This window comes from Castor canadensis, chromosome 11, assembly GCF_047511655.1.
Source record: "Castor canadensis chromosome 11, mCasCan1.hap1v2, whole genome shotgun sequence".
Classification (NCBI taxonomy): Eukaryota; Metazoa; Chordata; class Mammalia; order Rodentia; family Castoridae; genus Castor; species Castor canadensis.
In genome coordinates, this window is record NC_133396.1 from 33699688 (window position 1) to 33727426 (window position 27739).

The 27739-nt window shown below is 45.1% G+C and overlaps 1 protein-coding gene across 1 annotated transcript; it reads right to left on the reverse strand.

Moving 5' to 3' along the window:
• Positions 1-15836: 15836 nt before the first annotated feature.
• Positions 15837-27557, reverse strand: Supt4h1 (SPT4 homolog, DSIF elongation factor subunit). The gene is made up of 5 exons (XM_074046175.1): positions 27384-27557; positions 26736-26842; positions 17815-17870; positions 17530-17583; positions 15837-16809 (listed from the first exon to the last, which is right to left on the reverse strand). The coding sequence occupies exons 1-5, from the start codon at positions 27450-27452 to the stop codon at positions 16742-16744; spliced, it is 354 nt and encodes a 117-aa protein (XP_073902276.1). The 5' UTR covers positions 27453-27557; the 3' UTR covers positions 15837-16741.
• Positions 27558-27739: the final 182 nt, after the last annotated feature.

Here is a 27739-nt window from a genome sequence, read left to right on the forward strand (position 1 = left end):
CAGCGGAGGGTATGACAGAGATTCAGCCACAGAGAAGGGCAGGACTAGAAAAAATGGAATTTGAGGTGAAACAAAGAGAAATAAGAGCATGGGAATTAAAAGATAGAAGCGAAGAGACAGAGGTAGAAATCAGTTGAGAAAATTGCTTCTGTTTCCTTCTGGCAAATCACATTTGCCTGGTTGTCCCAGGCCAGCAGGGAAGACCACATGATTCTGATTCGTTGGGCTGGGTTTGTCCTGAATTGTCAGAAAGTTCATTTTCTGTCTAGCCTTAGGTTCCTTTGCTGTGAAAAAAAAGGCTTTTGGAAAAAAGATGTGGGACTCCCCTACCCAGGTGTCAGCCTGTATGTGGGGACAGGGTCCTAGATGGCGTCCCTGGAGACTATCAGAGAGACCAACTGAGAGATGCAGCCTCTCTTCCCTCTAAACCTGGATTCAAAAGACAAGCCAGTCTCCGCCAAGGTCAGGGGCCCTCATGTGGCACCTCTGTGGAATAGCAAGGATAGCACTAAATCACAGAGCCCCTGACTGTGGGCTCCACCCAGGCCAGAGCTGGTCCAACCACCGGGAGGGAGTGCATGAGAAGCAGATGACATCTTCACTTCCCTAAAGCAGTGTGTGGATCAGTATGCAGGCCACCGCATGTTAGGTTAGGTCAGGATATATATGCAGACTATTACGTGCAGGCAGATGTATAGTATGCATATAAAAACAGACATCTACTTATTTCTGCGTACGTGTGGGGAAGAGCACTGTGTATATGTATATATTTGTGCTGTTGTGTGTCTCTGAATCTCATTTGGTATATACGTATGCATGCTTCTATGTGTACCATCGCATATGTCTGTTTGCCAGTGTGTATTTGTATGCAGTTATATGTATGTGAAGTTATTATTGTGAGTTTATAAATTACAATGCCTGTGCTGGGCATTGATAGCTCACACCTGTAATCCCAGCTACTCAGAAGGCATAGATTAGGAGGATTGTGGTTTGAAGCCAGCCCAGAGCAAATAGGGCTGATGGAGTGGCTCCAGCTGTAAGCGCTCCTGCCTAACAAGTGTGATAGCCTGAGTTCAAAAACCAGTCCCCCCCAAAAAATTAATTACAACACCTGTGTCATGAAATAGGTATATAGATGCCACATATGTATTAATAACATATGACACACTAACAATCATGTAAATATGTGTAATGACATATGGTGACATGTTTGTTCAATAATATGGTAATATTTATATATACAGTCATCCCCTGGTATTTAAGGGAAATTGGTTCCAGAGCCCCCTCAAGACTCCCTACAAAATTCACAGACACTCAAGTCTGTTATGCAAAATGGTACAGTATTTGCATATAACCTACACACGTTCTCCTTCATGTACTTTTTTTTCTTGGCAGTGCTGAGGATTGAGCCCTGGGTCTCTTGCAAGCACTCTGCCACTAGACTACATCCCTAGCCCCCCTGATAACGTTGGGGTTTTTGTTTTTGTTTTTGGTACCGGAGTTTGAACTTAGTGTGTCCCACTTGCTTGGCAGGCACTCTACAACTTGAGCCATGTCCCCAGACCTCTTCTGTACAGTTTCAGTCATCTCTAGATCACTTATAATATCTAATACTCTATAAATACAAGTAAATACTTGTTGCACTATATCATTTAAGTAATAAAAGTACAGATTTCAATTTTTAAAAAAATATTTTCAGCCAGGTGCTGGTGGCTCATGCCTATAATACTAACTACTCTAGAGGCAGAGATCAGGAGGATTGAAATTTGAGGCCAGCCTGGGCAAATAGTTCATAAGACCCTATCTTGAAAATACCCAACACAAAAAAGGGCTGGTGGAGTGGCTCAAGTGGTAGAGCACCTGCCTAGTAAGTGTAAGGCTCTGAGTTCAAATCTCAGTACCACCAAAAAATATATATATATATATTGATCTAAGATTGGTTGAATCCATGGATTTGACAGTTTTATAGATATATACTTGTATTTATTTATTTATTTATTTACTTACTTATTTATATATATGTATGAAACCATGTATATATAAGACCATGCATCTATTTTATCATGTACAAAATGTCACTGTATGTGAATGGAGCCACTGTGTTTATGTGACTGTTCGTATATGTACATTTTATGCTTTGCTGTGCGACACATATCATATGTTTATATCATTGCACATGTATATACTAGTGAATATGTATGTACCCTGGGTAAGTATATGTCTGTGCGCCATTGTGTGATATGCCAGCCATGTCACATGTGTCTATCTGTTACTATATGTTTCTGGCTACATGTATGGGGCTGTGTGCAAATGCTCATGCATATGTGCTTTGTATTTAGTACCTGTGCCCTTTGTCTACATGCAAGATGCTGTCATGCACACAAAATGCCATAATGGTTTTGCCCAATTCTTATATTACCAAGGACCCCCTAGACTTTCTTGGACTAAAAAGTGTAGTCCAAGTGGGGTTGTAGAGAGTGCGAGGAGGATGAGCAGGGCCAAAGGTGGGAGGACCTCTCATGCCACCCCCCTTCCATATTCTGCCCCTTTCTTCATATTACCAAGAGGTCCTTGCCAGCAGCCCAGGGCCTTTATTCCCATGACTGCCACCTGGCCAGGCTCAGAATCCTCTTCTGATCTTGTCATCCGCAAGACCAACCCTTTTTCTCTCTTGGGTGAATGAGTAGGAAGGATTGCCCAACCAGCCCTCTGTGTGCCCGGATGCTCACTACTCCCGACTTGCCTCCCCCACCAATGCCCTGTCCCAGCAAAAGAGTCTCAAACAAAAGAGAAACACAGTCCATTCTTTATTTGGTATTGGGACCCCTAGTGCCTCCACCCACTCCCCCCATCTGCCCTCCCTTCCCACCTCTGCCCCATCCACCTGCTGTACAGGGCTCACTTGTCCAGCCCTCCCTGCATCCTCCCAGATTTCAGTGCAGAAGAGCCACGGTGATATTTCCCCAGTCGTCTGGGACAGGAAGGGTAGCACTGAGGGGAGCAAAGGCGACCTTTCAGGGAGCTGGGCAGGGTGGGGGTGTGTGAGATGCTCACCTGTCTCACAAGATCCTGAGGGAGAGGAAGACGGTGGCGGGTGGCGGGTGGCGAAGGCATGGCGTGGTCTCCGAAGCCCACAGTACACTCATCCATAAAGTAGGAAACACTACACCCTCCAGTGCTGTTAGTAGTGCTTTCTACTTTATGGGTGACTGCACTGTCTGTCTGTCCGTCCGTGTGTATTTCTCAGGCCACCCGCTCCTCCTTCTGCCTTCTGCTTCAAGAGCCCCCCAGCCCTCCCAGCGGTTTCCCAAGACCCCTCCACCCTGCCCATGGCCCCCAGAGGGCCCGCCCTGGGCCTTGTGGGAGGTGACTCAGCATGGCGCCAGACTGGCCTCCTCTACCTCCCTCCCCCCACTTCCTCTTTGAGTCCCTCTTCCCTTCCCCCTAGGGCTCCACCCTAAACTACCCCGACTCTCAGGGACACTAAGGTAGAGACCAGGGCTACCCCAAAGGCCTCACCCCCATCATCAATTCTGTGCCCTCCTGACTGATCCCTCCCAGTCACATTATTTACTGTCCAGAATCCAGTGGAGGCAGCTGCAGCCCCCTCCCCTTCAAGGCCTAGAGCCCCAGCCTTCCCACCAGTCCAAGGCCCTGGCTCCCTCATTGCCAGCTGCTCCCCAGGCAGGAGACCAAGAATATCTCAACAGAAATGGTAGCCATGTTGGGCGGAAGAAGTGACTTAGCGCCTATTGCTGACACTGGTTCTACTTTTCAGCCTTTGCTCACACTATGCCATCACCACCCTGTTCTACAGTCCTCCTCCCTCAGAGCCTTAAACACCTCTTTCTTCATCTTCACCATTTTATCTTTTTATCCTACTGTAGTAGAAAATTAAAAGAATATTGAGGAGCTGCCCCCCATGAAGACTGGTAGGTCTGAGGGTCATTGCACCTCTTGGTCTAAACCTTTGCTAGGAAACCCTGGCTCCCAAACTCCTGGCCTTTTGTCCCCAACCTCTCCACCCAGAGGTTGCAACCCAAGCCCTCAGAGCCCCTTAGGCCCAGAATGAAGGAGCCCTGATCAGGGCTAAAATGAAAGTTTGGGCCCTTACCTGATGTTGCAGAGCTGAGGGGAGCAAGCCCTGTGTTCCAGGCTCCAAAGTGGGGTTCCCTTCAGAGCGGGCAGGGCTTATAACTCCAAGGCCACGTGGGCCAGATCTCAGGGCGCCCAACGGTCTTGGAGCCCGCCCCCACACCACAGCGGAGATTAGCCACCCCTCCCCTCCCTGGGGAGAACAGACTGACAGGAAACCAGAGACAGGGCTGGGTATTGGCGGGAGGGGGGCTGAAGAGACCATCTTACATGCGCTGGGCAGGTGGCTTCCTGGACCCCAAGCCTGCCCTTCCCCCATGGCATGAGCTCCATGGAAGGGTTCCAGAGTCCTGGACTGACTCAGGACTTTGGGGGTGACCCCAGGAGACAAGGGCTCTTGACAGGGCCTTTGGTGAGTACACAAAACAAGGAGTCCTGAATTCCAGGACAAGAAAAGGACAGCCTGATTCCCACCCCCACTGACCTCAGCCCAGAGAACCCTTCCCTTCTGAACATTCAAAGCTGTGGCTGTTCTATATGTGCTCTACGAGAGGCTATAGAGGTACTAATGCATGAAGAGAGGTCCCAAACAGCACACTCCAGCTCCTTCCTTACAGTCAGTTGTCCTCCTCAGCCCCCCAGAGCCATCCCTCTCCCAGCCCCAGCTTGCAAATCAGGCCTAGTCCCTCAGCACAGTGTGGGGTCACACTCAGGTCAGGTGGGTCTTTTTGGCACTGGGTTGGCTGTTCATGCTTGCCTTAGAACTGGTGGGACAGGAGAGTAGGGGAGAAGGTAGTGAGAACTAGGGTCCTCAAATAGGACATAGGTGACATGGGGACAGCAGAGAAGGGGCTTAGAGGAGGGGAAGGAAAACAGCTTAGAGGGGAGGTTCTGGCAGCCACCGGATGTGGGCATGGTGGCCCGCCCACCTGCATGTCACCCCTGCTTTCCCCATGCGGAAGGCAGGAAGCTGCCCAGCCCAGGGCCCCTCGCTGGGGAGGAGAGCAGGGTATGGGACTGGGCAGGGGGTTGGGGTGGGCTGCGTGTGAGCCACACATTTTCCCCAAGGTCCTCCAAGCTTCTCAGGGTCTGGAATCAAGAGGAATGGGCTTGAGGGGCAGTAAAAGAGGTAGCAGTTCTTGAGAACCACCAGTGACTCCTTCCTAAAAGGCTTCTTCCTGGGTCCCCTATTCAGGCACAGGCCCATGTGGACTTCAGGAAACTTGGATTCAGGGCTCAGAAGATTATGGATATGGGAGTTGGGAGAAAGCAGGAAAAGGGAGTTCCTGCTCATCCTTCTCTGCAAGAAATGGGGCAGTCAACTTGGAAAATCATTGTCTATTCCCAGTCCCCAAAAATGGAACAAAGAAAGGGTGAGCAGGGTCCTTCACCCCTAGAATCTGAAAAAACCATTTAAGGTGGGCAGCCTTGTGTGGCCAGTTGGCCAGAAATGGGATGATGCTCCTTTAAGAGACCACCACCCTGTCTCAGGGCTGGGTGGAGGGGAAGTGGCTGCCCCCGGTGATAAGAGGATAAGCATATCAACGTTGTGCAGTAACCTGGATTCCCAGACACCTATCCTTCAGGGTCACCCCTGCTTAGGCTGCCCCATAGTTGTCATTTCAGAGGCATCCTGTCCTAGGAAAGGTGTGCCGCAGAATGGGAACCAGGGAACCTGGCTTATGGGCTCAGCTGTGCCATAGACTCCTTCAGTATGAGACCTGCAGCAAGTAGGACCTGAGGTTCCAAGAGACACTCATTACTTCAACAGCCTCCAAACCAGCCCCTGTCTTGTACTGAGCATGGTGAGGTTGTCCTTATGCCTGCTCCCTTGTGACAAGAGGCTACTTTTCCTCCATAAATTTATCCTCAATGCCCAAAGGTTGCCACTGATTGCTTTGTTTTGAGAAGGGAACTGGAAAGCTTGAGGGGCGAAGGGTGGGGGTGGGCATTGAGGCTTTCCCTGGTTCCCATCCTGAGACTGGAACTGAAGAAGGGTAGAATTGAGGAGGAATTCAGGGTCTTGGTGCCCTAGACTTTCCAGCCAGTGATGACTCCCAGCTCTGTGAGACCTCAAACCAGAAGAAATGAGACAGGACCAGAGACAAAAAGAACAGGAGAAGGGGCAGATTCTGAAATAAAGGATACAGAGATAATATGTGTTGGGAGAATGGGTATGAGGTGTGTGGAATGGGATGTACACTTGTGAGTGGTGATGCCACATTGCCTGGGCTGGTACATACCATACATGTAGCCTGCACAAGCAACCAGCAGGTGTGAAGGAACAGCAGTGGACCTGGGTGGGGACACACACATGTACACACACACACACACACACACACACACACACACATACACACGGCTCACAAGATTCACAGTCTCCTTTTTTTTTTGGCAGTACTGGGATTTGAACTCAGGGCCTCACACTTGCTAGGCAGGCACTCTTCTGCTTGAGCCACTCTGCCAGCTGCATGATCTCCTCTGCAGAGAGACATTACAGGCCCAGAGCCACACAGACACACTATTAACACAGCCATCTCAGGCCAACAGGCACACTTTGAGGAAGGCTGCTGCACACTCCTGGACACACCTGCCTCCTCCCAGAAAGACATGGGCACCCTCACTTGAGACTCTGGGCCAGTGCTTGAGAGGGTGACTGGAAGGAGTCCCTCAAGAGCAAAGCAAAGATGACTCTGTGGGAAAGACTTAACTCCCCAAAGCCCTGAGTTCCCCAGGATGAGAGAAACTAACCCCTTGATGGTGGCCTGCGGCTGAAAGAAGAGGTCTTGATGGAGGGGAGTTCAAGTTGATACTCCAAACTCTGCCCCCTCAGCACTATATCCAGAGCAGCCAGGCAATCTCCACTCAGTGCTGTAAAATGTCCTCCAAGGTCTTTTCTGGTTCACAATCCTTCACTCCCATCCCCACCACAGGAATAGCCATCTTTGTGTGCCACACTGGGCTGTGGGCAGGTAAATGTTGGCCTGAGGAGAAGACACAGGCCTGTCTTTCGGGTGCTCCCAGTTTGAGAGGCAATGTCAAGTTTTGTGTGTTGGTGTGTGTGAGCAGTTTGTGTCCAAAACAGGGGCAGAGCATCAGATCAGACGGGGACACTTGACTCCAACTTGTAGTGAACACTGAAGCTGAGGGGGTGAAGTAGAACATGCATCTATATCTCTACACACACACCTACACCTCACAACATTATAGCAACTAGTGCTATCATGGGGACTGACAGGGTCCATAGTACTGGCAGTTGGACACTTCATCAGCAATCCCAGAGTCACAGGGTGCCCATCAGACAAGGCTTCCTGGAGGACAGGTAGAAGAGAGTTTAGAAAGAGAGACAGCAAGGAGGAGAAACAGGGAGAAAATAATCTTTTGAAGGACTAAGCCTACAAGGAGAGCAGGCCCAGAAGATGAAAGACATGAGAAGAAAGTCAAGACTTCCCTTCCAGATGCATGGGCTTGGGGGCCTCACTCAGGCAGGCAAGCAGAGATGGCAGCCCAGATAACCTGCCTTCTGAAGAGACAACAAGAGAGAAGCCACAGGACCTAACCACTAGCAAACAGGAAGTCAAGAAGGCTGAGAGGCCCACCCTTCAGGGAGCTAGAGTTGGGGCAGGCCTGCTACACTGGAGAAAAACTGAGCTTCTAGCATTGCAAAATGAGGCTACAGCCAATTGCAGTCAATAGTCCCAAATGTTCCCAGCCTCCCTGGAGGGGCAGCTACAGGGAAGCAGGTGTCAAGGGAGGGAAGTGCCTCAGGAAATAAGACAGCCCGTGTCCTTGGCAGAGGTCATCTCAGTACCCAGGAGGGTCCCTTGTCTCATCTCAGCACCAGGGAAGTGGGGGGCGGGGAGGCGGCAGCACAGGGAGTGCTGAGAAGCTTGCAGATGAGGAGAGTGGGCAGGCTATCTCCCTTAGCCCCCACCTGCTGTCCTGGAGTTCTCCAGACTTAACTTCTTGCCCTCCTTCTCTACTCTGTCTGACAAAGGACAGCTCCAGTACACAATGGCCTTCCCTGGGAGGCCCCTTTGCTCTGAGGCAAAGTTCTGGCCCAGCTCTTCTGGAATAACAAGATCCAAGGATTTTGAGCAACAAAGTCAGGGAGCAACTGTCCTTTATTCAGGAAACTAAGCTGCAAGCCCATACAGCAGCAGAAGGCAGCCTGAGATCACAAAGCAAGTTAGTGCCAAGTTCAGAGTTCTTTCCACAGCATCTGGGAAGAGATAGATAGACTGGTAAAGAAGAGGGTTATGGGTGGGGGGAAGAAGGCCACTCTGGCCACTATGGAAGTGGCTGTGAAACCATTTTCCTGTGGAATCTCCTAGGGACACAAGCAAGAAATGAAAGCTTCCTCTACATAAGGGTGCCTGGTTTAACTTGGGTAGCTGCACCTGCTCCAATTTTAACTGCTTCAAATAAACTGTGTGTGTGTGTGTGTGTGTGTGTGTGTGTGTGTGTGTGTGTGTGTATGAGAGACAGAGAAAGAGAGAGATCTCTGCCTGTAACCCACTGTGATCTCTCATCAGCCCAATTCCCTACTCCCAACATCAGGACCTCTAACAGGACAAAACTGGGAACTGGAGGCATGGCTCAATGGTAGAGCACCTGCCTAGCAAGCATGGGACCCAGAGTTTAAACCTCAGTACTGCCAAAACAACTGTAGTCAAGAGACTTAGGGGCCTATTCTCCATCCCGTGGCTATTTACAGCGTATCTTTAAGCCAATCACTAAATCTGTCCCCCAACCCTCATCCAGCCTGTCTCTTCATCTATAGAACTAGGGATGGAGTTGACCAAAGAACCTGGTTGTATTTTAGGATGTCCCCAAGGACAATGGAAGGCAAGACCTTGGAGAGAGGAGGAAGCAGCAGTACCTGTATTTTAAAACCTGCACAGCCACAAGACAGCTATGGATCTTCCCAGGTGACTCAAAGACCAGAGAAATCAAGGTGGCTAGGAAGGGCTCTTTAGCAGAACTCTTTTATCTAGGAATAAGAGGCAAAGGGTTATCTATTCCTTCCTATCCACCATAGGATTCCTCACATCCTAGGCACAGCTGAAAAAGAAGGCAAGAGGTAGGAAGAAAACACTGATCTATGCCAGGAGTTATTATGGGATCAGAGCATTCATCTTCATTTTGCACAGGGAGGCTCCACATGGAGCACCCAGGGAATGCGACAAACACATTCAGTCTGCAACTCATTTAATCATCATACTGACCCAGTAAGGTACACAATGGTATCCCCATGTCAGAGATGAGGAACTGGAAGCTTAACAAGGTTAAGTTTCACCTTCTTGAAAATCAGCCAACAGTCTGCAGCCAGTGTTTCTGTTCCCCCCAAGCAAGTTCAATTCAAAGTAACCCCAAGAGCAATAGGTCTTTTGTGAGGCCCTGTCTCTCCTCACAAACTCAGTCTGAGAAGGGAGTTGGAAAAAGCAGTGGGAGGGACTCAGGTCAACTTCCCTACCCCAGGCTTGTGAGTAGGGGCGGCAGAGGGGTTTGCAGAATCTCTCCAGTGGCCAGTAGCCACCTAGTCCCTTCCTTCAGAACCTCTTATTCTGTTCTGTTCTGAAGTCCCTTCCTTCAGAACAGTCAGATGTTGGGGGGAGGGTTGGCCACCAAGCTAGGGGCCCAGCAGCAGCAGCAGTTCACAGCACTGGAGCCGTTAAAAGTGACTCAACCAGAAAGTGTGTTTGAAGTGACACCCGCTGGGCCCCAAAGCCAAACCTCAAAAAAGACGAAGTGAGAGAGACAGGCCTGTGGGGGCTGGGCCGGGTGTGGAGGCCCAGCCTGGAGCTGGCCTGGCCAAATAAGGGCAAATGCTCTCAGGCGGACCAATGAGGTGTGAGTGACAGTGTCATGGGGCTGTGGCTGGTGTGTGTGTTGGGGAGGGAGCTAGGGAAAAATGCGGATGGGAGATGGGGGCAGGGTCTGAGGGAGGTGAGCATAGGAAGCCATGGAGGCCCTTACCCCAAAGAGTGGACCTGCTTGGGCTCAAGGAGGCAAAAGGAAAACAAGGGAGACCCCTTCCCACACCCTTGCCCCAGTTATGGGTTCTAGATCCCCATCTGCTTTGGCAGAATTAAAGAGAATCCTAAGGACGGCAGTGTTGTGCAAGGGGAAAAGATCTGGGCTGAAATACCAGCGCAGCCTCACCTGGTCCCTGACCTTAGGTCAGTACTGTTTTCTCATTTGTGACAAGGGAATAATACCTCACAGGATGTCACTGAGGATCACATGCAACAGTGGAAGTGGCCAATTTGAAGCCTAGAAATTGCCCTTAGCAATGTACTAGTTACTATTGAATAAGCACAGTCCATGGGCTGCTTCCCATTCATATTCTTGACTCCAGTTAGCCCCACAGGTCTGTTTGCAAGGACATCACGTGAATCACTTCTGGCCCCTTGTATCTACAACAGGGCAGAGGAGGTGCAGAAGCCAAAGGGGTCCTCTGAATCTGAGCTTATTCCCTCCTGCTTTAGAAGCAAAATAGACTGATGCCTGCCCTCCCCTAACTCATTCCCCAAGGAACAAGCCCACCTCCATTGCCTCATCTTTCCAAGCAGAGGCCTGCCCAGTAGACTTCAGACTGTGCTCCACCTCTCTGAGACCCCGCCTTCTATCTCCCTGTTTCTCTGGGGTGCAGGGTTGAGGAAGTGAGTCTATCAGCTGCCTAGAGAAAGTGCTGCCAGTGCTGCTTGCACAGGATGGGGGGTGCTGGCTTGTCCAGGGCTTTTGATCACTCCCTTGACTCAGGCCTCCCCAGCCCCTGCTAGGACCACAGGCCCAGGAAGAAGCTGGTCTCTTCTCCCTCCCAAGTATGGATTTGCATTTCCCCCTCTGCTTTCTGCTACACAAGCCCCCAGGGAAGAGGTGACAGTTTAACCCCCACTTCCGGGAGTGGCCCCAAGAGTGCTCACTTCCTTCCAGGTATTTTCCGGGGATGGAGGGAGGGGTCGAGAGGGTGGCAGGTGTTAGGTCTAAAGAAGAAGGGATGAGGAATCCTTTTGGAGAGAAGCTGGGATTCCCCCACTCTGGTGTCTGAAGCTGCTCCTTAACTTTTTCTTAAATTCTCTGTGTAGTACAAGAGTCCAGTTTGCAGGAAGTAGGTACACAGGCAGGAAGCAGCAGAGAGATCTAGAAATGGGCCTGCCAGCTCCCTGACTTCTTACAGGCCCAGGCTTCCATCTGTTGTGGAATGAACCTCTGAAGAAAACTCCTTGGGCTTTAAGTCCTCTGTCCATGAAACCATACTACTTGCCCTGTACCCTGAAGGGATCTGTTGAGAAGGGGAAGTGTCAAAACCCAGAGGGGAGATATTTTCCATGGTAATTCCCAGAAGATTTGGCACCTTGGTGCCAACAGCATAGGGCAGTTATGTCTGCATTCAGTTCCTCTCCCTGGGACCTTCAGGCAGGACTTTTAGGCAAAAAGCACTGGGTCAGGCAGTATAGGACATACAAAGTGGCAGTGATCCCTCTGGAGGTCAGGCTGACACAGTCTGGGACTCAGTCCTCTCATTCATAAAGTGGAGGCTGGCTTAAGTCATGACGTTCCCAGCCCTGATGTTCTATAATCTGCCTTCACTCACTATGGCCTCAGCACCCAGCCTAAGGCCCTTGCAGGCAACCATGTGCTTTCCTCAATCTAAGCCTTACTCGCTTTCCACCTGCAAGTGTAACTGTCTATTCTCCTGGCTCAGACATGACTGGAAGGGAGACAGCCACACGAGCAACAAAAGTGACAACTGATAGGCTATGAATTCAAGAGGTAGAAAAATAATCAGTCCTGGAACCGTTTTACTACATGATGCAAAAAAGGAGGTTTATAACGACTTTGCGCCACGTTAGATTCTGAATGTGATTTAACAAAGAAATATCTAATACCTTATGAAAGGTAATAAGGTTTGGGATATACCTCAGTGGTACGGCATTTGCCTAGCATGCACAAGTCCCTGACTTCGATCCTCAGCAACACACACACATGCTAAAGTTTTAATGTCACAAAAAATAAGAACAGAAAGATTAGCATAAAAGGCCTTGGTGCCTGAAAGAAAATGTTTGTTTTTAATATACTTATATATGATAGATGTATTGGAACACTAATTGCCCAGCAATGCTAGAAGGATGTAATTCTTTCCCCACCTACCTAGAACTTATCTAGAGGTAGACAACTGTGGATAATGACAACAATCCTTATAGACACTTAATGTGTAACTCTCAAATTGCTTTTATTTATTTATTTTGGAAATAAGGTCTCCTGAACTATTTGCCCAGGCTGGCCTCCTGATCTCAGCCTCCCGAGTATCTAGAATTATAGGCATGAGCCACCAGTACCTGGCTTTGAATTGCTTTTACCTAATGTATCTGATTCTCACAACCATCCTGACAGGGACTACTAACTACATCTTTAAGCAACCTTTATTTGAAGTATAACACACAAACAGAAAAGTAGACAAATTACAAATATGTAACATTTCACTTTTTTGGTGGGGGGTGGTGGCAGTACTGGGGTTTGAACTCTGGGCCTCCTACTTGCTAGGCAGGTGCTCTACTACTTGAGCCACTCCACTAGCCAAGTATGTAACATTTCAGAAAGTGAACTTATCCATATAACTAGAATCCAGATCAACAGAATAGAGCCAGCACCTTCTGTGCCCTCATACCCTGCTCCACTCACGACTATCAGATACCTTACACCTAGCACTATAGCTTTGTCACCTATATTTTGTAAAGAGTAAGCTTTGTTTAGAGACGGTGACCTAGAAAAGTCATAGGAATAGTGGCAAGTGGAGGAAGGACTGGGAGACAGGGATTCTGTCCTTAGCTAGATATGTTTCATAACACATGTCTATGTTCAAGTAGGGAATGATGGTTCCATAATCAGGCTACAGGTAGAGAAAGGTGGGAAGAAGGGAAATGAAGAGGTTTGGAAATGGGGGGCACAGGTCAGCAGGTGCCTAGGAGCTGCTGAAGTGAAACAGAAGTTGCAGCCAGAGGGAATTGAAAGGCTGGACCCTTTTCCATTTGCTCTGCACAGGGATCCTTGAGTAAGCCTCAGGGACCTCCTCCTGGGCCATTACCCTCACTGCCTCACTCTTTGACTAAATTTAGACTTGGGTACTAGAGGTGTTAAGAGTAGGGTGGTGTATGTGGAGTTCTTCACTGAAAAGAAAATTAATGCCTCATACTGGTTCTGTGCAACACTCACAAGGGGAACAAATTTGCTGTTTGGGAAAAACTATGTGGGAAACAGCAGCCCTAAAACTGGAAATGGGCCTTATATTTCTTGAGCTAAGTCTCTACTACTTAATCATGGCCAAGCCACTTTAACTGTCTGAGCTTGTCTCCTTGTTGCTAAAAAAAGGATGTTCACTATGTCCCAGGGGTTTTGTGAGGATCAAATGAGCTCTAACAGTATTTTGTCAGCTGCAAAATGCTATTCACATTAAAGTTTTTATTGATATTAAACATGAGACTTCCAAAGTAAGATATTATTAGTCTGTACTTACCATTACCTACCTGCTTCTCTTTTATACACACACACTTGAAGATTAAGTAGCAGATTGTAGACAGGCTGGTAGTAACAAAGTACTACTACCAAGAGCAAGGCCTCAGTCCCTAAACCTGGTAAGTCCAGTTTGAGCTTAGGCCCTTGCCAGCTCACAACCATTATTCTTGGGGAAACTGCTGTTTTCCGAGACCCTTGATCTATCAGCCATCAGTCCTTTCTTGGGTTGGAGGCAACAGTCGTGAATGCACCGCCACTTAACCCCTCCATTTTTGGAAGACCCTAACCCCATAGCATTTGATAAGTAGAGTGGAAAACAAGTAGGTAGACAAGGGGAAAGCAGCCTACTTCTCTTTCTAGTCTTTTGTATGAGTTGAATCTGACCTGCTGAACAGAAGAAGAATCTTACCCTTCTGAAGGAGAGGTCAAATTACTGAGCAACAGACCAAGGTACTAGAGCACCTGCCTAGCAAACGCAAGGCCCCAAGTTCAAACCCTAGTACCACCAAAACATAAAATTAAAATAGCTCGTTATGATCAAAAGATGCTTTAAAAAGAGAGGCTGAAGATCTTAAGACCCTGGGCAGATTCAGAACCTCAGCAGCTAGAATGGGACTGAAACTGACAGACACGAAAGGCAGGATAGAGACCTTATGAGTGGAATTCAGGAAAGCAGTATCACTGCTTGAGACCCTCTCACTGGACAACCTACTCTCAGAGAGCCTAGAACCAAGCCCCTGTCTTGGTGTCTTTGGGCTCCCAGTAGGGGATGGGAATACAGCACTTTGCAGCTTGTCTGGGCTGCTGAGTGGCACCATATGTAGATTCAAGTGGCAAGCAGACAAGGCAAGAAAGTAATTTACAAGCAGCTCCCAGGCAAAGGGGCTGTAGCAAAGTTGTCTCCCTGCGCCCCCAACCCCCCCTGCCACGAAGCATCAGCAGCCATCTGTTGGTTCCTGAAAGACTATTAGGGCCCAATTCAGTGTGGGACTGAGGCAGCCAGGCTGTGGTTATCTGTGCAGGCTCCTCATCTCTCCTCCCCACAACTGTTTCCATTCTCACCAAGCAGCCACGTCCGGGTCAGACACACAATACAGAAGCTGGGACTTTCCAAGGGACTTTTTCAGAATGCTGGTGAAAGTTTGAGTGTTGGTTACATAGCGTAGGCACTCTTGGGGAAGCCTACTTCTTCCCTCTAGTATGTCAACTTTAGCCTAGTGGGGTTGTTGGAGCTACTGTCCAAGGCTCCTTTCAGATTGAAATGTCACAAAAGAAATCCACCCATGGAGCTTTCAGTTGGCTGGGCTAGAGAAACTCTTTAAAAACTGGAATTGGGGTTAACAGTCCATTTCCTCAGAACTTGAAGGAACCAGTGAAAATGGTTCTAGTTTGAGAATGGCCTATGAGTGAACATGAGCAGCCTGGACAGACTGTTTTCCATGGATCTATGAGAGGACAAGGTTGGGACAAGGGAGACAAACATGGGCGAGTCAGCATCTCCTCCCACACTTCAGGTCACAGGTAACCCAAAATTGACTCACTAGCAACACCAGGTGGCTGTGAGACACAAAGCCTAATGCAGGCATCTCTACTAGCAAATCAGAGTTGTGGTTCTGGGAATTCCCCACCTGCACCTCCGTACTTTTGAGTGATTGTGCCATACCATAAATATTGAAGAAAGGCTAATAAAACAGAGAGCCCACAATTTTCACCTTTTTTAAAATTTTTTTTTTTTGGGTCAGGGTCTTGCTATGTAGCCCAGGCTAGCTTCAAACTTGTGATTCTCCTGCTTCAGCCTTCCAAATGCCAGAATCATAGGTGTGCACCACAATGTCTGGGCCTTTTGAAAGACTTGTTATAGAATTTCCACATCACTTATTTTTTGGATAGAGGGTGGGACTGGGGTTTGAACTCAGGGCTCTTCAGTTGCAAAGCAGGCACTCCACCACTTGAGCCACACCTATAGTACATTTTGCTCTGGTTATTTTGGAGATGGGGGGGTCTCTTGAACTATTTGCCTGGGCTGGCTTCAAACTGCGATCCTTCCAATCTCAGCCTCCCAAGTAGCTAGGATTACAGGTGTGAACTACAGGGGTCCAAGCACACTGCTTATTTCTAATCACAATCTTGAAGTAAACAGGTAGTGTATAATCATTCCTACTTTACAGATGGAGAAGTTAAGAGAAATAAAAATGGACACACAAACAGAATTTCTGCACAAATTTAAGTATATGAGAATTTATGATAAATTTTTTATCCTAAAACAGCTTACTTTGGCCAATGTGACATTACCCAAGGTCCCCTACTATGCCAGAGGAAAACTAACAGCCCACTTCCTATGGAAGCACAAACAATCCGAAACAAGACCAGTTAGGCAAATGTAAAAGGTGGGCAAGATTGGCCAAGTGTATGAAGAGCAGTAAAAAGAAAATACAAAGAAGGAAATACTGTACTAAACAGGGTCAAGTAGCAAAGGGCACTAAGAAACCTCAGGTTATCTTCAAGGGAGACTGCTATACTAAGTCCAGAAGACAGAAGGCTACAACCAGTAGACAGTGGACTATCATCACACTGAGGGGCAACCTTGCCTCAGGACTGCAGATCTTTCAATGAGACCCAAGAAAGTACCCTCATTTGGAAAGCATCCCTGGCTTCATACAGGCTACAGAGCACAGAAAGGCCTCTGCTGTGCTGGCATAGTGCTTACAGAGCAAGTGAGCCCTTACTGGGCCTAGCTAAGAAAAAGGGAGAGGAAGGAACGGCATGTGTTATGGTTAAGAATTTTCTAGGGGTTCATGTTTATTAGCATGTGACCCAGAGTCCTGGGGCACAGCTCTTCTATGGGTAGAAAAACCAGCATCTTACTCTTTCCTCAATTTAGTTCCTGAGACTCTACCAACCCAAGCCCTCCCACTTCCACCAGTAGTCCAAAGAAGGTGAAATGGCCCAGGGACACAATGTGTTGTTCTAAAAAAATGAAAACAATGCGCTGTTCTCCCAAGTCTGCTGCCTCTTAAGAGTTGGAGGGCAGGGATTATTTGAAGTTCTGCTTGTTTAGTTCCACAAGAAAAAAAATTAGCAGAGGTAGAAAAGTGAAGAGCGAAGACACTGGCAGTCCTGTATCTTGTTAAGTCTTTATAGCTGTGTCTCTGGATTTGTAGGCCACTCCTCGACTTTTGAGCTCCCGCACGATTCCTATGGCAGGAAAAGAAACAGTTCCAATGAGGGAAGATTCAGAAAGATAAGAAAGGCCCTCATCTTCCACTTTGAAAGCCGGGGAGGTGGCTGTCAGAAAACTGGAGTTCTTAGACTATTCATCAAGAATCCTGTCTGGCAGGTCCCGCTGGGGAGTGTGTAGTGGGAGTGGGGGAGGGCAAATGGAGAGGGTGAAGAAGGGGGAATGGTACATGTACTTTATATACTTGAATGAAAATAGAATAGAAAAACTTGTTGAGATCATTTTAAGTAGGCAAGAAGGGGGTAAGGGAGACTGTGGAGAGGATAAATCTAACCAAGGTATATTGTAAACACATATGGAAATGTGACAATGACAATGATGCCTCCCTACACAACTAATATATGCGAATAAAATGTTAAAAAATAAATTTTATAAAAAAAAGGAGTCCTGTTTAGTTGACTTATTACCACTAAAGAGCCAAGCAAGCACCTGGCACTGACCAGTTAAGAATGAGAAGAAAAAGTGGGACTCAGGCATTCATCAAAAACAAGGAGTCAGAATGCCTGGCTGACATCAGGCCAAGTTATTTAACCTCTCTGTACCTCAGTTCCCTCATCTGTAAAATGCAGAACCTTATTAAGAGTTCTCAGGATTGGTGTTAATTCACATAAAAGACTGGCTTCTGCAGAGCTCGGTGCGATAAATGAACAATGGCTGTTATGACTGTTATTAATTACCTTGAGGCAGGCGACCAGTTACTGACACAGCGTACACACCTGGCTTAAAGTTACCTGAGAGAGAAGAAAGGAGATTGCAGTGGGAGTGAGTTAAGACTGAAGACCAATGGAGGCTTAAGTTAAAACCATCACTTCATTTGGGTATAGGGACCAGGATAAGGCTTGTTTCCTCCAATCCCATCTTTCCCACCCTGAAGCCACATACGCTACTAATTTAAGACTCTTTCATCGGGGCATAATACCAACACTGCATAGGCCAGGATAAGGAGAAAGGGAGACACTTACTGACTCGCTGCCATTTGGAGACCCAGCTATCCTCTGGACTCATCATTGCAATGATTCTAGGGAGGAAAAAAACAGAGGGTTAGCTCGAGCCTCCTTGCTAGAAATAAGGGAGTATGAGAGAGCTGCTCAGCAAGCGCAACAGTTCTGGAAGAGAAATCCTGGAAGAAAACTAGGTCATGAGTCTCCACTGGAAAGCAGGGAAACAGTTCTAATGCTGGCCCCACCAGTAAGAAGTCAATTACCATCCCCCCAAAACTATTTCACCAGCTCAAAATCATCCTTAGTTTATAGACTCCCTAGGAGATAGAACAGCTTTAGCAATACAAGGCCAGTATTGCTGATTATAACCAACACAACCACTAGGGGCTTAGGACTTAGTGCAAAGTGTAAAGTGAGTCAAAATGATGGATCCTCCAACCAGAAATAAGTTAGGCTGGCCAAGTCCTTCCTCTAATGAGCTGGGTAGCCTGAAGTATATATGGAATTCTCTCACAGTATTTCATCAGTAAGGTGAGACTCAAAGGTTGAAATGATACATGAAAAGCATCTAGTACAGAGATTAGCATGGAGTAGATGCTAAATAAGCATTAGCTCTCATTATCTTAATAGTCCTACTCAAGCAGGTCTGATTCCATAGCACACGTAACAGAAAGGCTATTCAAGGATATAAGCCCACTATTTGAACAAGAGAGATCAGCATCAGGGGCTATCAGACGCTAGAGGTCATTTTTGTTATTCATTCGTGTCAAGTCTGTTCTCCTGGCAGCAATCTTGGTTTATTATTTTTTGGTGAAACTGGGGTTTGAACTGAGAGCCTCCTGGTTGCCAGGCAGGTGCTCTACCAATTGATCCATACCCCCAACCCTTTTTGCTATAGGTATTTTTTTGAATAGGGTCCCACATTTATGCCTAGGCTGGCCAGAACTGTGGTTCTCCTATTTATGCTTCCTGAGGAGCTGGTATGACAGGCGCATGCATACAGCTTTGATAAGACAGAGATGGAGTCTTGTGAAATTTTTGCCTGGGCTGGTCTGGAACCACAATCCTCTCAAGTACATAGGATTATAGGTGTTAAGCCACTGAGCCCAGCAATAATCTTGGATTTTTATTTGGGGAAAGACTCCCTTCCCATCCAAATCCTACATTTTCATCATGTGCTCTGAGTGGAACTGACTTCACTTCTAGAAGTGACAAGTAAGACAATAGCTACCTTGGCCCTACAGACTGATCTGGGATAGGCATATATAAAGATTCCATGTATATTCTACTGTCCTTCATAATCTATCCTTTTAGCCTATGGTTCCTATTACCCAACAGGCTTAACCTAAACAGATTTGCCACTGTTCTCCACACATACCATCATTTCCCCGCCCCCCCCAATACCTTTACTTCAGTCATTCCCTTTATTTGTAATGTTCTTTCTATCTCACCTCAACTTTCTCAAAAATCCTACTGTTCTTTAAGAGGAAAGAATGTTACCTCTTCTACTTCTGGCTGAGGCCATTTAGCCTTCCTCTGGTCTGTTAGCCTTTGATTTGCCTACTGTTTATAACCTAATATACACTAAAATATATTAATTCCTACAAATCAACAATCACAACTAACAAGATCCAAAAATGGGCAAAAGATGCGAATAAACAGTAAGTACACAAGATATGTGACATCAGGCTTGTAATGTAGCTCAGTGGTTCAATCCAGAGCTCTGCAAAAATATTAACATTTTAAAAAAAGTTTTAAAATTTTTTTTAAAAAGATGCTCAACATCAATAAGCATTAGGAAATGAAAATCAAAACCACAAGAAGATACAATTCACACCCAATTATAAAAACAAAAACAACACACAACAAAAAAGCAGAAAGTAGCTGCGTGCTGGTGACTCACACCTGAGATCCTAGCTGCTCAGGAGGCAGAGATCAGGAAGAACACGGTTTGAAACCAGCCTGGACAAACAGTTCGCAAGACCCTAAAACAGGGCTGGCGGAATGGTTCAAGTGGTAGAGCACTTGCTTAGTAAGCATGAGACTGTGAGTTCAAACCCCAGTATTGCCTGCCCCCCACTCCTCAAAGAGGGAAAAAAAAAAGGTAAGAAGAGTTGCTAAGGATGGGGAGAAATTGGAATTTTAGACACTGTTTTTTGATTCCTCAAAAAAATTAAATAATGAGGTGGACACCAGTGGCTAACACTTGCAATCCTAGCTACTTGGAAAGCTGAGATTGGAAGGAGGGTCATGGTGTGAGGTCACCCCAGGAAAATAGTTCGCAAGACTCCAATCTCCAAAATAACCAGAGCTAAAGTGTAGCTTAGTTTACTCTTACTCTTAGTGTAAGAGTGCCTGCTTTGTAAGAATGAAGCCCTGAGTTCAAACCCCAGTTCCACAAAAAATAAATAAATAAAAATTGAACGATGAATTACCTTATGATCTAACAATTCTACTTCTGAGTATGTATAATCCAAGAATTGAAAGAGGAACTTAAGCAGATAGTTGTACATCAGTGTTCATGGCAGCATTATTCACAATAGCCAAAAAATAGAAGCAAACTACATGACTATTAACAGAGGAATGGATAAACAAAACATATTTTATATATATACATATATATATATATATATATATATATATATATATATATATATATATATATATATACAAGCAATGGAATACTATTCAGTTTTAAAAAAGAAGGAAATTTTGACACATGCTACAACATGGATGAACCTTAAAGATGTTAGGCTAAGCCAGGTGCCAGAGGCTCACACCTGTACTCCTAGCTACTCATGAGGCAGAGATCAGTAGGATCATGGTTCGAAGCCAGCCCAGGCAAATAGTTTATGAGACACTATTTTGAAAACCCTATCACAAAAAAGGGCTGGTAGAATAGTTCAAGGTGTAGGCCCTGAGTTCAGATCCCAGTACCACACACACAAAAAAAGATGTTATGCTAAGTGTTCAATAAACCAATCACAAAAGGACAAACATTGTATGATTCCAGTTATATGAAATACCTAGGGTAGTCTAATTCATAGAGACAAAAAAAAAAAAAAAAAAAAGGTGGTTGCTGGGGGAGAGGGGAATGGGAAATTAATATTTAATGAGGACAATGAAAAACATTCTGCTGTACAACAATGTGAATGCATTAATGCCCAATTTTAATTGGGGCCAGAGGTGTGTCTCAAGCAGTAGAGTGCTTGCCTAGTAAGCGGTAGGGCCTTAGTTCAAACCTTAGTATTGCACAAAAAAAAAAAGATAAAACTGCCCAGAAGCGGTGGTACAGGCCTGTAATCCCACCACTCAGAACTCAAGCAAGAGGATTTTGAGTTTGAGGTCAGCTGGTCAACATAATGTGACCCTGTCTCAAAAAAGACACTCCCACCCCCTCACACACACACACACACACACACACACAAAGGTTAAACTGATAAAATGTTACATTCTGTCTCTCTTATTAGTATCTCATTGTGTAACTAACTGGACACCTCTCAAAACAGCTAGCTTTACTTGGGAGTCTCTTCCTTTTTTTGAGTCTCCCTACTTAGCACAAGCTTGCCTCGAACTTGCAATTCTCCTGTTTGGGCCTCCCAATTGCCAGAAGTGATAGGATTACAGGTGTGTACTACCAAGCCCAGCTCCTTCATTCTGGTATAGTGCTAACAAAGAAACAAAAGGACCAGAATATCTGAGTATGCATATGCACACACAGAAAATAAAGGTTCCCTTCTCCAAAACAGATCATATCCTAGGGCACAAAGCAAGCCTCGGCAAATATAAGAAAATAGAAATAATACCGTGCATACTATCTGACCACAATGCAGTAAAAGTAGAACTCAACAATAAAAGTAAAGACAAAAAACATGCAAACAGCTGGAAACTAAATAACTCATTACTTAATGAAGAATGGATCATCGATGAAATAAAAGAGGAAATTAAAAAGTTCCTGGAAGTCAATGAAAATGAAAACACAACCTACCGGAACCTATGGGACACAGCTAAGGCAGTCTTGAGAGGAAAGTTTATAGCCATGAGTGTATATATTAAAAAGATTGAAAGATCCCAAATCAATGACCTAATGATACATCTCAAACTCCTAGAAAACAAGAACAAGCAAATCCCAAAACAAATAGGAGAGAAATAATAAAAATAAGAGCTGAAATCAACGAAATAGAAACCAAAAAAACCATACAAAGAATTAATGAAACAAAAAGTTGGTTCTTTGAAAAAAATAAACAAGATCGACAGACCCCTGGCAAACCTGACTAAAATGAGGAGAGAAAAAACCCAAATTAGTAGAATTAGGAATGCAAAAGGGGAGATAACAACAAACACCATGGAAGTCCAGGAAATCATCAGAGACTACTTTGAGAACCTATATTCAAATAAATTTGAAAATCTAAAAGAAACGGACAGATTTCTAGATACATATGATCATCCAAAACTGAACCAAGAGGAAATTAATCACCTGAATAGACCTATAACACAAAATGAAATTGAAGCAGCAATCAAGAGTCTCCCCAAAAAGAAAAGTCCAGGACCTGATGGATTCTCTGCTGAATTCTATCAGACCTTTAAAGAAGAACTGATACCAACCCTCCTTAAACTGTTCCACGAAATAGAAAGGGAAGGAAAACTGCCAAACACATTTTATGAAGCCAGTATTACACTTATCCCAAAACCAGGCAAAGACACCTCCAAAAAGGAGAACTATAGGCCAATCTCCTTAATGAACATTGATGCAAAAATCCTCAACAAAATAATGGCAAACCGAATTCAGCAACACATCAAAAAGATTATTCACCACGACCAAGTAGGCTTCATCCCAGGGATGCAGGGGTGGTTCAACATACAAAAATCAATAAACGTAATAAACCACATTAACAGAAGCAAAGACAAAAACCACTTGATCATCTCAATAGATGCAGAAAAAGCCTTTGATAAGATCCAACATCATTTCATGATAAAAGCTCTAAGAAAACTAGGAATAGAAGGAAAGTTCCCCAACATTATAAAAGCTATATATGACAAACCTACAGCCATCATTATACTTAACGGAGAAAAACTGAAACCATTCCCTCTAAAATCAGGAACCAGACAAGGATGCCCACTATCTCCACTCCTATTCAACATAGTACTGGAATTCCTAGCCAGAGCAATTAGGCAAGAAGAAGGAATAAAAGGAATACAAATAGGTAAAGAAACTGTCAAAATATCCCTATTTGCAGACGACATGATCCTATACCTTAAAGACCCAAAAAACTCTACTCAGAAGCTTCTAGACATCATCAATAGCTATAGCAAGGTAGCAGGATATAAAATCAACATAGAAAAATCATTAGCATTTCTATACACTAACAATGAGCAAACGGAAAAAGAATGTATGAAAACAATTCCATTTACAATAGCCTCAAACAAAATCAAATACCTAGGTGTAAACCTAACAAAAGATGTGAAAGACCTCTACAAGGAAAACTATACACTTCTGAAGAAAGAGATTGAGGAAGACTATAGAAAGTGGAGAGATCTCCCATGCTCATGGATTGGTAGAATCAACATAGTAAAAATGTCGATACTCCCCAAAGTAATCTACATGTTTAATGCAATTCCCATCAAAATTCCAATGACAGTCATTAAAGAGATTGAAAAATCTACTGTTAAATTTATATGGAAACACAAGAGGCCACGAATAGCCAAGGCAACACTCAGTCAAAAGAACAATGCAGGAGGTATCACAATACCTGACTTCAAACTATATTACAAAGCAATAACAATAAAAACAGCATGGTACTGGCACAAAAACAGACATGAAGACCAGTGGAACAGAATAGAGGATCCAGATATGAAGCCACACAACTATAAGCAACTTATCTTTGACAAAGGAGCTAAAAATATATGATGGAGAAATAGCAGCCTCTTCAACAAAAACTGCTGGGAAAACTGGTTAGCAGTCTGCAAAAAACTGAAACTAGATCCATGTATATCACCCTATACCAAGATTAACTCAAAATGGATCAAGGATCTTAATATCAGACCCCAAACTCTTAAGTTGATACAAGAAAGAGTAGGAAATACTCTGGAGTTAGTAGGTATAGGTAAGAACTTTCTCAATGAAACCCCAGCAGCACAGCAACTAAGAGATAGCATAGATAAATGGGACCTCATAAAACTAAAAAGCTTCTGTTCATCAAAAGAAATGGTCTCTAAACTGAAGAGAACACCCACAGAGTGGGAGAAAATATTTGCCAACTACACATCAGACAAAGGACTGATAACCAGAATATACAGGGAACTTAAAAAACTAAATTCTCCCAAAACTAATGAACCAATAAAGAAATGGGCATGTGAACTAAACAGAACTTTCTCAAAAGAAGAAATTCAAATGGCCAGAAAACACATGAAAAAATGCTCACCATCTCTAGCAATAAAGGAAATGCAAATTAAAACCACGCTAAGATTCCACCTCACCCCTGTTAGAATAGCCATCATCAGCAACACCACCAACAGGTGTTGGCGAGGATGCGGGGGAAAAAGGAACCCTCTTACACTGTTGGTGGGAATGTAGACTAGTACAACCACTCTGGAAAAAAATTTGGAGGCTACTTAAAAAGCTGGACATCGATCTACCATTTGATCCAGCAATACCACTCTTGGGGATATACCCAAAAGACTGTTACTCCAGAGGCACCTGCACATCCATGTTTATTGCGGCACTATTCACAATAGCCAAGTTATGGAAACAGCCAAGATGCCCCAGCACTGACGAATGGATTAAGAAAATGTGGTATCTATACACGATGGAATTTTATGCAGCCATGAAGAAGAATGAAATGTTATCATTCGCTGGTAAATGGATGGAATTGGAGAACATCATTCTGAGTGAGGTTAGCCTGGCTCAAAAAACCAAAAATCGTATGTTCTCCCTCATATGTGGACATTAGATCAAGGGCAAACACAACAAGGGGATTGGACTATGAGCGCATGATAAAAGCGAGAGCACACAAGGGAGGGGTGAGGATAGGTAAGACACCTAAAAAATTAGCTAGCATTTGTTGCCCTTAACGCAGAGAAACTAAAGCAGATACCTTAAAGCAACTGAGGCCAATAGGAAAAGGGGAACAGGTACTAGAGAAAAGGTCAGATCAAAAAGAATTAACCTAGAAGGTAACACCCACGCACAGGAAATCAATGTGAGTCAATGCCCTGTATAGCTATCCTTATCTCAACCAGCAAAAACCCTTGTTCCTTCCTATTATTGCTTATACTCTCTCTACAACAAAATTAGAAATAAGGGCAAAATAGTTTCTGCTGGGTATTGAGGGGGGGGGAGCGGGAGGGGGCGGAGTGGGTGGTAAGGGAGGGGGTGGGGGCAGGGGGGAGAAATGAACCAAGCCTTGTATGCACATATGAATAATAAAAGAAAAATGAAAAAAAAATTCATGTATCTGTCACACAGAATATTACCAGCAAGTTCAATATTAGGAGGTGGCTTCTAAAAAGTTTTTCTCTACTTAACAAAAAAATTAAAGCCGGAAATGACAAAATCATGTACTACACACAAAAAAAGTAAATATTCCCTGAATGGAATATTTTACAACAGAAGTTGTTAAATAAGTTCATTCATCATCTACACATTTTAAAAAGTTTATGGATAGATGTCAAACTCCAAGAGACCTGCCACTTCTCATTAGCTAACCAACCTTACATTTGTACAAATTAAAATAATAAAATGCTTCAGTTGCTAAAAAAAAAAAGAAAAAAGAAAATAAAGGTTCCATCCCAACATCTTTTTTGCCCAATCTTTTATTCCTCCTTAAAGGGAACCAGAGAAGGATCGGAATTGGTCCCACCCTGAAAGAACTTCAGCAAATACTGGGTTTAAGCCCATCTTATGTATAAATCCTTAGTTGGCCTAAAGGCCAGAAGAAACTCAGTAGTGCCACCTTAACCCCAAAAGAATATCCTCTGGCTGCTATCTTGAGGAAGGAGAAATAAGACTTGGCCACTCATGCTTCTCTCATTTCACTGGACAATTTTGCCAAAGGAAAATAGGCTTAGCAGGCCTGGTCAAGATCATTAGCTTTGAAGCAAGAGTTTACTATTACTGTACATTCCCTTCTCATTATCAAAAAGGATCTTCGTGCATTCAACATTTTTGGTGGGGACTTGATGGGAATTGAACCAGGGCTTTGTACATGCTAAGCACATGCTCTACCACTGAACTATACTTCCAGCCCTTCAACATTTATTATGCACATACCACCTTCCAACTCTTGTGCCAGAGAGCAGTATACAAGATAAACACAGTCCTACTATCAGTGAACTGACGGTGTAGTGAAGTTCAGTGGAAATACAATAAAAGCAAAGGAAGAAAGCAAAATGGAAAAAAAAAAAAAGGACAGAAATACAATGAAAGCACATCACTTTAACTTTCTAGTAGCCACATTTTAAACTAGTAAAGACAAAAAGATGAGATTAATATATTTCATTTAACCCATTAAATCCAAGGCATTACAATTTCAACATATTTAATTTTAAAAATTATTTTATATTTTTCCCATGCTGTGTTTGAAATCTGGTGTATACTTCACACTTAAAACACATCCTTGGGGGGAGGGTAAGGGAGGGGGTGGAGGAAGCGGGGAGAAATGACCCAAACATTGTATGCACATATGAATAAAATAAAAATTAAAAAAAAAAAAAAAAACACCACATCCTTGTTTGAACTAGCCACATTTCAAGTGTTCAGAAGCTACAGGAAACTAGTGGCTACTGGACGGAATGTATAGGACTAGTGTGTCTCAAAATAACTATTGAGATCAACTGAAATTATGGCCTTAAAATAAAAGCTTGTCCCACATTTAGTTTTTGGGGTGCGGTGGGAGTGGGGCAAGGTGATGCAGAAGTGAATGAAGGAATCTGAAGGAGCTTACCCATCAAAGGAAGAGCTGGTGCAGTCATATACCATCTCTCTGTTACCTTTCATTTGTAGGTATGCATCGCAGTTATCACAACCATCATATTCAAACTGGTCTATAGTCTGGGAAGGGAAAAAAGTGAAAGGATAAAGACAGGTGAGCGACAAGGTCAAAAGAAAAAGTAGCTTTCTCAACACTTGACCTGGTCAACCTCTTGGCTCTCTCTGTGGGCTATCTCACCAGGCCCCCCACCTAATGCTCCTAAAGCTCCACTCGTAAGCTCCACCCTGACCCTTCGTTCCTTTCTTGTTCCCAATGCAGTGTAACCTATTGCTTCCTCTAGTCTCCTCAGGGTCAGGCAACCTCTCCGAGTATTCCCTCAGCTGCAGCTTCATACTCTCCTTCGACTGCCAGTGTCTTTCGCCTCAGACATAAGTGCACTGAGCGTCTGCTGAAGAACCAAACCTGTACTAACAGCTGATAATTCAAAGGCATATAAGACCTGTTCGCGTTCATACGACGTTAATAATGGCTTTCTTCGGCTTCCCACTCCCTTTGGCCACCTCCCTGAGTCCAGAAATTTATTTTCTTTCCTGGTTCCCATCCCGTTCTACCCTCTTTTCCCTTCCCCAACGCCCCTACACCCGGGTCACCGACGAACACCTTGACTAGCGAACACAGCAAACAAGCCCGCAGATGCCGCAGGTCCTTCGGCACTGTCTCCAGAGCCATTCTGCTGGATACGAAGGCTAGCAGCCGAAGACGCAGTCACAGCCTCCACACCCGCAGGAAGTAAACAGCTGATTACCCAGAATGCCCACCACTTCTGGTGCCTCAGACTTCCTCTTCCGGTTCAGGAGGGCGTTGGCCCCGCCCCTCCCCCCGCCAGAGGAGATGGTTTCTCCCGCCGGGAGCAGAGGCGGGGCTGCCGGCAGCCACCTGGCCGGCGCGCGACAGCCACCTGTCCTGGCGCGCGGGCATAGCTGAGATGGCCGTTGGGTCCATGGGGGTGGGGCGGG